Source organism: Somniosus microcephalus, chromosome 4 (genome assembly GCF_052327205.1).
Source record: "Somniosus microcephalus isolate GS21.2 chromosome 4, FLI_Smic_1.0, whole genome shotgun sequence".
Classification (NCBI taxonomy): Eukaryota; Metazoa; Chordata; class Chondrichthyes; order Squaliformes; family Somniosidae; genus Somniosus; species Somniosus microcephalus.
Window position 1 is genome coordinate 57,950,424 of NC_140990.1, and position 11,918 is coordinate 57,962,341.

The 11,918-nt window shown below is 45.0% G+C and overlaps 1 protein-coding gene across 14 annotated transcripts in view; it reads left to right on the forward strand.

Moving 5' to 3' along the window:
* Window positions 1-1,824, forward strand: part of LOC147118975 (uncharacterized) — a 305,332-nt gene extending 303,508 nt beyond the window's left edge. Inside the window, exons 4-5 of one of the 14 annotated variants that reach the window (XM_085984693.1) lie at window positions 1,311-1,462; window positions 1,547-1,824. In XM_085984693.1, coding sequence (XP_085840819.1) covers window positions 1,311-1,462; window positions 1,547-1,824 — 430 coding nt within the window. Of the gene's footprint in view, window positions 1-1,290 lie in introns of all 14 variants that reach the window. The other 13 variants (XM_085984701.1, XM_085984697.1, XM_085984699.1 and 10 more) reach the window with 13 other exon arrangements.
* The last annotated feature ends 10,094 nt before the right edge of the window (window positions 1,825-11,918 follow it).

The window sequence follows — 11,918 nt, forward strand, 5'->3', positions numbered from 1 at the left end:
TCCTCTCCGTGCTTGGGACCAGTTTGTGACAACTCCAAGTTGAGCAGAGGCGTAGGACCCTCTCCGTGCTTGCGATAAATTTTTGAGTACATTGTGTAACTAAGATTGCAACATTTTGTAATAACTTATGATGTAAAAAAAAAGTGATTGTTAATTTGGTTTACACTGTATAATTTTACAAGCGTGTAGGGGTATGAGACCCCTTATTGAAAACTGAAGTATCTGTAAGATGCCTACCGCACCATGGTTTTTTTTCTTGAATTTAAGGGGAATAGATGGGACGGGGATCAGTGGCAGATAGCTATTAGGTAAATATAGGGGATGGTTGTTTGTGGGGGGTCAGAAATTATTGCTCATTTCTTCAAGAGGATACTACAAGCAAGCTGGAAGTATCCAAGGGCGGACTGTAAGAATTCGCAATAATTTAGTTCTGAAGATTCATTTTTTTGATTAAAGAATCCCTGGGTGATGTGCTTTTAAATTTCCAGGGATAAAAATGGCTGTCACCACATGGTCGAAGACAAAGGACAATGCTTTGTTTACAAAGCAATTGAATGCTATTAGCATTTGTTTGTATATCGAGTGGATAAGAGACTTTTGCACCTTGAATGGGAATCGTTCAAGATTTGAATGGGTTTTAAATCACCCAGCACTGGACAATAGAGCAGTTGTATCTCCCTTTTGTTTCAGCCCAGGGAGCTCTGGAAGACACATTAACCCAGTCTAACCACTTTGAGTTAGCCAATCACAGCTTTCTCTTGTGTATTGGACCCTTTTGGGTGGGGAATTTTGCACACAGCCCTTGCAAGGCAGAACGGCAGGACCTCACCAGGTATAAAAATAGCAGCTGAGAAGCTAGCTCGCTCTCTCTTACTTCACTGGACCACAGGTGAGCAGAGTTTCTGACTCCACAACAAGGCAACTTAGCAGGAGTTAAGGGGTGGTGATTTAAGGGTATTGCTAAGATTGTTTAAATAACATTGTAGCCATTGTATCCCTCGTTTTCGCCATCTGCAACCCCCTGTTATATAGTTTTACTGTAATTACTGTGTTTGTGTGGTATTGTTTATTCTTTTGATTGTAGTTTATTTAGGTAATAAACTTGATTTTTTTCTCTCATCAAAACCGCTTGTTCCGTTTTAATATCATTAATTATAAGTTCCTCCACTCAGAACTGAAGGAGGGGTAGCGATTCGTAACCGCTGTAATAAAATTGGTTTTATTGGAATTGGTCCTGCAAGACCAGGAAAATTACTTTAAACCAGTTTAAAGAAGCCCCCAAACCCTTACATGGAAACCCATCGACGCAGTCACACTGGGGAGAGGCCGTTCAGCTGCTCCATATGTGGGAAGGGATTCACTCAGTCATCCCACTTGCTGACACACCAGCGAGTTCACACTGGGGAGAGACCGTTCACCTGCCCTGTGTGTGGGAAGGGATTCACTCACTCATCCCCGCTCCGAACACACCAGTTCATTCACACTGGGGAGAGACCTTTTAAATGCTCTGACTGTGGGGACAGCTTTAAAAGTTCTGCAGAGCTGGTGAGGCACCAGCGAGTTCACACTGGGGAGAGATCGTTCACCTGCTCCGTGTGTGGGAAGGGATTCACTCAGCCATCCGACCTTTTGACACACCACCGAGTTCACACTGGGGAGAGGCCGTTCACTTGCTCCGTATGTGAGAAGGGATTCACTCTGGTAGGCAACCTGCTGAGACATCAGCGAGTTCACACAGGGGAGAGGCCATTCACCTGCTCCGTGTGTGGGAAGGGATTCACTCAGTCATCGAACCTGCTGGCACACCAGCGAGTTCACAAATGACGGCAGGGGTTGGATTCAGCTGTTATTGCTGCTGTTAATCACATCCAGGACTGAACCATGTTCATTCTGACAGTTGTTTCTGTTGATGTCAGTAATTCCTGTAACTGGGCTGGAGCTTAATATTCTGGATAGATGTCAATTAAATCAGCTTTGTTTTAATCACATTGTTGTAGATGTTTGTCTTTCCCACCTGAGTGTTTAGCATCACCTGGCTGGAGCTCAGAAAGGGCAATCTGGGGGAGGATCGTACGGCGGGAACAGAACTCCAGCCTGGACACAGTCCTTCAGGGCCACACTGAGAGGGGCAAATGGCACTTTGGTCTCTGTCATCTTCTCGGGCAAATTTCTTGCATGTGTTTAGAATAATTTTCTGCAACAATATGTCCTAGAACCAACAAGGGGGCAGGCCATATTAGATTTATTAATGAGCCAGGTTTAGTCAACAGCCTCATGGTGCGTGAACATTTATCTAACAATGATCATAACATGATCGAGTTCCACATTATGTTTGAAAGGGACAAATGCGAAACAGCTACTAAGATTGTAGTGTTAGTTCAGGGCAACTTCAACAGGATGAGACCGAGACTGTCCACAGTAAACTGGGGAAATCTGTTAATGGGTAAAGTGACAGAAGATCAGAGGGAGATGTTCAAAAAATAATTTAATGTGATACAGAACCAGCTTATACATCTGAGGGGCAAGAGCTCGACTTGCCCAAAAAACCCAGCTATGGACGACTAAAGAAGGGACAACATAAATCTAAAAAAAAGCACACAAAAATGCAATAAATAGCACAAATCCTGGTGAATGGGAGAAATAGAAAGAACAAAGGGCGACAAAACAGATAGTAAGAGCTACAAAAAGGGAGTATGAAAAGTAACTTGTAAGGATTATCAAAATGAACACAATTTTTATTACAATTATATTAGGAAAAAGAGGGTGGTCAGGAGCAATGTGGGCCCCTTGAAAACTGATAATGGTGACATTGTAAATGATAATAAGGAGATGGCGGACATGTTGAATAATTATTTTGCGTCAGTATTTACAGAGTGGAAGAGGATAGCAGGCTGGACATCCCAAGGAAACTAATATTGAATCAGGGACGGGGACTCACCAAAATAACGAAGAAAATAATGGCACTAAAGAGTAACAAACCACCAGGACAAAATGGTTTCCAAGACAACATTTTAAAGGAAGTAGGTGAAAACATTGCAGATGCCCAAACTATAATCTGGATTCCAAAGTTCTCTCGATTTGGTAACCATTTCATCAGATTTGAAAATTACGCATGTTGCTCCGCTATTTGAGAAAGGTGAGAGAGGGAAACCGGGGAATTAGAGACCAGTTAGCCTAACATCTGTTGTCGGGAAATTACTAGAGTCTATAATTAAGGATAGGGTGACTGAACACCTTGAAAATTTTCAGCAGATTAGAGAGAGCCAGCATGGATTTGTGAAAGGTCGGTCATGCCTGCTGAACCTGATTGAATATTTTGAAGAGGTGACTGAAGTAGTGGACAGGGGAATGTCTATGGATGTTATTTATATGGACTTCCAGAAGGCATTTAATAAAGTCCCTTATAAGAGTCTGTTAGCTAAAGTTGAAGCCCATGGAATTGGCTGAGTAGCGGGAGACAGAGAGTGGGGATAATGGGCAGGGACTCTGATTGGCAGGATGTGACTAACGCTGTCCAGCAAGGATCTGTGTTGGGGCCTCAACTAATCACCGTATTTATTAATGACATAGAAACATAGAAACATAGAGATAGGAACAGGAGTAGGCCATTTGGCCCTTCGAGCCTGCTCCGCCATTCAATGAGATCATGGCTGATCTTCGTCTGAGATCATAGCTGATCTTACCAGTTCAGTACCCCGTCCCCGCCTTTTCTCCGTAACCCTTAATCCCCTTAGCCTTCAGAAATATATCCAATTCTCTCTTGAAAATATTTATTGAATTAGCCTTCACAGCCCTCTGTGGCAGGGAATTCCACAGGCTCACCACTCTTTGAGTGAAGAAATTCTTCCTCATCTCTGTTTTAAATGATTTGCCCGCTATTTTTAGACTGTGGCCCCTGGTTCTGTGCTCCCCGGCCATTGGAAACATTCTCTCTGAATTCAGCCTGTCCAGGCCTGCCATAATTTTATATGTTTCGATGAGATCCCCTCTCAATCTTCTAAACTCCAGTGAGTACAAGCCCAAACTATTTAATCTCTCTTCGTAGGTCATTCCCGCCATTCCAGGTATCAGCCTGGTGAATCGCCGTTGCACTCTTTCCATGGCAAGAACATCCTTCCGCAGATGGGGCGACCAAAACTGTACACAATACTCCAGATGCGGTCTCACCAGCACCTTGTACAGCTGTAGTAAGGTATCCCTATTCCTATACTCGAACCCCCTTGATATGAAGGCCAACATACCATTTGCCTTCTTAATCGCCTGTTGCACCTGCATGCTCTCCTTCAGTGACTGGTGCACAAGAACACCCAGGTCCCTCTGCACTTCCCCATCTCCTAATCTATTGCCATTTATATAATAATCTACCCTCCTGTTTTTACCCCCAAAGTGGATAACCTCGCATTTATCCACATTATAGTGCATCTGCCACGTATCCGCCCATTCCCCCAACCTGTCCAAATCGCACTGTAGCCTCCTGACATCCTCATCAGAGCCCACCCCTCCTCCTAGTTTAGTGTCGTCAGCGAATTTGGAAATATTGCATCCAATTCCCTGATCCAGATCATTTATATATATTGTGAACAGCTGGGGTCCCAGGACAGATCCTTGCGGCACCCCGCTGGTCACTGCCTGCCACTCCGAAAACGAGCCGTTTATTCCAACTCTCTGTTTTCTATCCGCCAGCCAGTTCTCTATCCACGTTAATACTTTGCCCCCAATTCCATGAGCCTTAATTTTGCATGATAATCTTTTGTGTGGAACCTTATTGAAGGCTTTCTGGAAGTCAAGGTACACCACATCCACTGGCTCTCCCCCATCTATTTTACCAGTTACTTCCTCAAAAAATTCCAGCAGATTAGTCAAACACGATTTACCCTTTGTAAATCCATGTTGACTCTGTCCGATCCTTTCCCCATTTGTCAAGTGCTCCGCTATTTTATCCTTAATAATGGACTCTAGCATTTTGCCCACAACCGATGTAAGGCTTACTGGTCTATAATTCCCTGCTTTCTCTCTACCCCCCTTTTTAAATATTGGGGTAACATTAGCTACCCTCCAATCCACGGGTACTGTTCCCGAGTCAATGGAGTTCCGGAAGATGATCCTTAGAGCATCTGCTATCTCCAGGGCCACCTCCTTAAGTACCCTAGGATGTAGTTTATCAGGCCCCGGGGATTTGTCGGCCTTCAGTCCCCTCAACTTACCCAACACCATATCCCTAGAGATACTAATTTCTGTCAGCTCCTCCCTCTCATTAGTCCCTATGTTTGCCGATATTCCTGGGAGGTTATTTGTGTCCTCCTTTGTGAATACAGAACCAAAGTATGAGTTTAATTGGTCTGCCATTTCCTTATTCTCCATTATATATTCTCCCGAATCGGACTGCAAGGGACCGACTTGGGATTTTACCAGTCTTTTCCTCCTGATATACCGATAAAAGCTTTTGCAGTCTGTCTTTATGTTTGCTGCAAGTTTACTTTCGTATTCTATTTTCCCCTTCCTGATTAATCCCTTTGTCCTCTTTTGCTGTATCCTGTACTGCCCCCAATCTTCCGGTCTGGTGCTTTTTTTTGCCAGTTGATATGCCCTTTTTTTTTATTTTATGCTGTCCCTAATTTCCCTCGTTATCCACGGTTGAGTCACCTTTTTAGGTTTATTTTTATGCCAAACCGGTATAAACATGTTCTGGAATTCTTCCATTCTATCTTTGAATGCTTGCCATTGTCTATCCACTGTCAATCCCCCCAGAAACACCACCCAATCAATCTTACCCAGTTCCCGTCTCATACCCTCGTAATTCCCTTTATTTAAGTTCTGGACCTTAGTCTCTGATTCAATTTCCTCACTCTCCATCTCGACTGAGAGCTCGATCATATTATGATCGCTCTGACCCAAGGGGCCTCGTACAAGAAGATTGCTGATAAGTCCCTTCTCATTGCACAATACCCAGTCTAAAATGGCCTGATCTCGAGTCGGCTCCTTGACATATTGGTCCAGATAACCGTCCCGAAAACATTCCAGGAATTCCTCCTCCTCAGAATTTTTACTAATTTGGGTAGTCCAATCAATATGTAAATTAAAGTCACCCATGATGACAGCTGTGCTCTTATCGCACGCTTCTCTAATTTCCCTTTTTATGCCTTCCCTCACCTCCATATTACTATTTGGAGGCCTATATATCACACCCACTAACGTTTTCCTCCCCTTGCTATTTCTCATTTCTACCCATACAGATTCCGTTTCATCTGAGTTAATATCCTTCCTTTCCATTGCATTAATCCCCTCCTTTACCAGCAATGCTACCCCACCTCCCCTACCTTTTTGCCGATCCTTCCTAAATATTGTATATCCCTGGATGTTAAGTTCCCAGCCTTGCCCACCCTGCAGCCACGTTTCTGTAATCCCAATCAAATCATACTTGTTTACCTCTATTTCCACAACTAATTCATCCACCTTGTTCCTAATGCTTCTAGCATTAAGATACAAAGCCTTCAGGCTTGCTTTTTTCACACTCTCATTATGAATTAGTTTGGCCCTTTGTGTTTCTCTCCTTTGCTTATTGCTTCTCACCTTTCTACCATCTATTTCTGACTTCATATGACTTCCCTCTTTTCCACTACCTAGGTTCCCATCCCCCTGCCAAATTAGTTTAAATCCTCCCGAACCGCCCTAGAAAATATTACCCCGAGGACATCGGCTCCCTCACAATTCAGGTGTAGACCGTCCCCTTGGTACAGGTCACTCCTCCCCAAGAACTGGTTCCAATGCCTCAAGAATTTAAATCCCTCTCCCTTGCACCACTGCTCAAGCCACGTATTTAGCTTATCTATCTTACTCTCTCTAAACTTATTTGCTCGTGGCACTGGTAGCAATCCAGAGATTACTACCTTTGAGGTCCTACTTTTCAATTCAGCTCCTAACTCCCTAAATTCAGCTTGTAGGACCTCCTCCCTCTTTTTACCTACATCGTTGGTACCTACATGTACCACGACAACTGGCTGATCCCCCTCCCCCTTCAGAATGCTCTGCACCCGCTCCGAGACATCCTTGACCCTTGCACCAGGGAGGCAACATACCATCTTGGAGTCTCGGTCTCGGCCACAGAAACTCCTATCTATCCCCCTTACAATTGAATCCCCTATCACTATAGCCCTATCCCTCTTTTTCCCGCCCTTCTGTGCAGCAGAGCCAGTCATGGTGCCCTGAACCTGGCTGCTGGTGCCTTCCCCTGATAAGTCATCTCCCCCAACAGTACCCAAAACGGTAAACCTGTTTTGGAGGGAGATGACCGCAGGTGACTCCTGCACTACCTTCCTGCCTTTACCCTGCCTTTTGGTCACCCATTTACTGTCTGAGCTAGCCTTTACCTGCGGTGTGACCAACTCACTGAATGTGCTATCCACAACATCCTCAGCATCGCGTATGCTCCAGAGTGAGTCCATTCGCAGCTCCAGCGCTGCCATGCGGTCCGCTAGGAGCTGCAGCTGGACACACTTCCTGCACACATAGTTGTCAGGGACAGTGTCCCTGATTTCCCACATGGCACAGGAGGAGCATGACACGGGTCTGAGCTGCCCTTCCATGACTTAACCCTTACAATACCTTTTTATTTACTACGATTTAGCTTAATTATTGAATTCTACTTAGAATAAGTTTGTGAAAGTACTCACCAACCAGTCACCTACCTGTTTTCTGGTGTTGTATTTTCACTGCCGCCTCCTGTCCTGGAACCTTTTCCACCTAGGTTAGGCTCCTGAAATAAAATAAATTGAACCTACCTTTTCAACTTCCCCTAACCCCTAAAAGGTTAGAGGAGGTGAAAGGGTGGGAGACACTACACTGTAGTGTTTCGGGTTTAGCAACAGCTCCACCTATATAAGAGTTACTGGCCTCCTGCTCTCCCGACTGCACCAGCTGCTCCCTGGTGACGTCACACACTGATTACTATTTACCCCTCTCCTCTGCTGTTGATTTGGTACGCCTCGCAGCTGCCGCCGGTTTTTAAGCCGGGCTCCTCCTCGCTGCTCTCTGCTGCTCCGAGTGGTCGGGCCTCGCAACTGCCGCCGGTTTTTAAGCCGGGCTCCTCCTCGCTGCTCCCTGCTGCTCCGAGTGGTCGGGCCTCGCAACTGCCGCCGGTTTTTAAGCCGGGCTCCTCCTCGCTGCTCTCTGCTGCTCCGAGTGTTCGGGCCTCGCAACTGCCGCCGGTTTTTAAGCCGGGCTCCTCCTCGCTGCTCTCTGCTGCTCCGAGTGGTCGGGCCTCGCAACTGCCGCCGGTTTTTAGCCGGGCTCCTCCTCGCTGCTCCCTGCTGCTCCGACTTAGATGATGGGATAGAAAGCCACATATGCAAGTTGCCGATGACACAAAGATAGGTAGCATTGTAAGCAGTGTAGATGGAAGCATCAAATTACAAAGAGATAATAATACATTAAGTGAATGGACAAAACTGTGGCAAATGGATTTCAATGTAAGCAAATGTGAGGTCATCCACTTTGGACCTAAAAAGGATAGAACAGAGTACTTTCAAAATGGTGAAAAGCTAGAAACAGTGGAGGTCCAAAGAGACTTGGGGATCCAGGTACAGAGATCATTAAAATGTCATGGACAGGTACAGGAAATAATCAAAAAGGCTAATGGGATGCTGGCCTTTATATCTCGAGGACTAGAATACAAGTGGGTAGAAGTTACACTACAGCTGTACAAAGCCCTGGTTAGACCACACCTGGAGTACTGAGAGCAGTTCTGGGCACCACACCTTGGGAAGGATATGTTGGCCTTGGGAGGAGTGCAGCGTAGGTTTACCAGAATGATACCTGGATTCCAGGGGTTAAATTACAAGGAGAGATTAAACAAATTAGGGTTGTATTTCCTGGAATTTAGAAGGTTAAGAGGTGATTTGATTGAAGTTTTCAAGATATTAAGGGGAACTGATAGAGAGAATCTATTTCTGCTGGTTGGGGAGTCTAGGACTAGGGGGCAGAGTGTAAAAATTAGAGCCAGACCTTTCAGGAGTGAAGTTAGGAAATACTTCTACACACAAAAGGTGTTAGAAGTTTGGAAAACTCTTCCACAAACAGCAGTTGATGCTCGGTCAATTGTTAATTTTAAATCTGGGATTGATAGATTTGTGTAAACCAAAGGTATTAAGGACTATGTGGTAAAGGTGGGTATATGGAGTAAGATCTCATTGAATGGTGGGCAGGCTCGAGGGGCTGAATGGCCTACTCCTGTTCCTATGTTGCCAAGCTCTGGAATTTCATTCCTAAACCTTGCCGCCTCTCTACCACTCTTTCCTCCTTTAAGATACTCCTTAAATCCTACCTCTTTGACCAAGATTTTGGTTACCTGCCCTAATATCTCCTTATATGACTCGCTGTCAAATTTTGTTTGAAAATGTTCCTGTGAAGCAACATGGGATGTTTACTATGTTAAAGGCACTATATAAATGCAAGTTATTGTCTGTGATCACTTACAGTTTGATACCAAATTGAGGTACCATTTACACTGTGACACCAAATCCTGTGATCACTTACACTTTGAGACCAAATCAAGGTACCATTTACACTGTGGCACCAAATCCTGTGACCACTTACACTTTGAGACCAAATCGAGGGACCATTTACACTGTGACACCAAATCCAGGGACCACTTACACTGAGGCTATAAATGGGAATCAGGGAGCCTCAGTGTGGAGAATGGTCATGGTTGTGAAACCAGCTCTAGTGAGGGTGAAAGGCGGGTAATGGATGAAGATATGATGGTGGAATCAGATGGTGATTGGTGGGGCCTGGTGACAGGTTATTGTCAGAAGCCCTTTTCAGGCAGGCTGATGATTGGATGTAATCTGCACAATACCTGGATCCGCCTGTTCTTGTCCCAAATCACAAAGTCTAATGTCCCTGATGTCTATTTCTGTGAGAAATGTCGAGATGTGAAAGAAGGGAGGAAATCAGGCTCGGGCCAGAAAGAAGGTTCCTTGAATGAACAATTCATCAGGCTGTTTTGTGACTCGTCTGCGTGAGGTTCAAAAACATGAAATGGAAAAGGACGCGTCTAGTGACACTGGCGTTGTCAATAGTGGTTTCCAACCTTAATCACTATTTCCTAAGCCTAATATCCTATCGACTACCACCAAGTACTGACCCCAATCCTGACCACTAACCCAATCCTAACCAATAACCACGAGCCCCAACCACTAACCCCAATCCTAACCAATAACCACTAACCCCAATCCTAACCAATAACCACCAGCCCCAAACACTAACCCCAATCCTAACCAATAACCACTGGCCCCAACCACTAACTCCAATCCTAACCAATAACCACTAGCCCCAACCACTAACCCCAATCCTAACCAATAACCACTGGCCCCAACCACTAACCCCAATCCTAACCAATAACTACTAACTCCAACCACTAACCCCAATCCTAACCAATAACCACTAGCCCCAATCCTAACCAATAACCACTGGCCCCAACCACTAGCCCCAATCCTAACCAATAACCACTGGCCCCAACCACTAGCCCCAATCCTAACCAATAACCACTGGCCCCAACCACTAACCCCAATCCTAACCAATAACCACTAGCCCCAACCACTGACCCCAATCCTAACCAATAACCACTGGCCCCAACCACTAACCCCAATCCTAACCAATAACCACTAACCCCAACTACTAACCCCAATCCTAACATAACCACTAGCCCCAACCACTAACCCAATCCTAACTAATAACCACTGGCCCCAACCACTAACCCCAATCCTAACCAATAACCACTAACCCCAACTACTAACCCCAATCCTAACCAATAACCACTAACTTCAACCACTAACCCCAATCCTAACCAATAACCACTAACCCCAACTACTAACCCCAATCCTAACATAACCACTAGCCCCAACCACTAACCCAATCCTAACTAATAACCACTGGCCCCAACCACTAACCCCAATCCTAACCAATAACCACTAACCCCAACCACTAGCACCAATCCTAACCAATAACCACGAGCCCCAACCAATAACCCCAATCCTAACCAATAACCACTAACTTCAACCACTAACTCCAATCCTAACCAATAACCACGAGCCCCAACCACTAACCCCTAAACCTACACCTTAACCCCAGCCCCTGACCAAGGATTATTGATGGATCAATGGAGAAGCTAAAGACCTGATAAAGGAAGTATTTGAAACAATTATCTCGATTAAAGAAATAGTGCAAGGTATGTTAGTAACAAGAGATTAAATCAAAGAGACCATCAAAATCAGCAATGACAATTACAAAGTTCAGAACATTTCTAAGGCTGGCACATGCAGTATGTGTGGAGTTTTTTTATTAATCGGATCCAAGAGATGTTAAATGATACAGAAAATAACAGATTTCAAATCTTATGCAAGGTAGTTCTGTAAAGGGGCGGTTCAAAGGAATTTCAGATGAGTGTAAAGTGAGACACTTCAGTTCAGTCTATGACACCCACAAGCCGTGTACACAAATGGAACAAGTTAGGAGTTTGATGTGGTAGAAGGTGAAATAGATGAGAACTGAAATAATCCAGAGTAAGAAAAGGCCCAAAAAATGGAACAGTCAGTAACAGAACTTCAATTAGTCTCCTCTTATCATGGAGAAATCAAATATTAGTCACACTGTGTGCAAAGCTGATTTATTTAATACTAGCTGAAGTGCCCGGCGGTGCCGAGGGTCTTTTGAGGGCATGTTGTTGTTGTTGGAAGAGAGAGAGAGAGCGACTGGGGGGAAGAGAGAGAGCGACTGGGGGGAAGAGAGAGAGAGCGACTGGGGGGAAGAGAGAGAGAGCGACTGGGGGGAAGAGAGAGACAGCGACTGGGGGGAAGAGAGAGAGCGCGACTGGGGGGAAGAGAGAGCGCGACTGGGGGGAAGAGAGAGAGCAACTGGGGGGA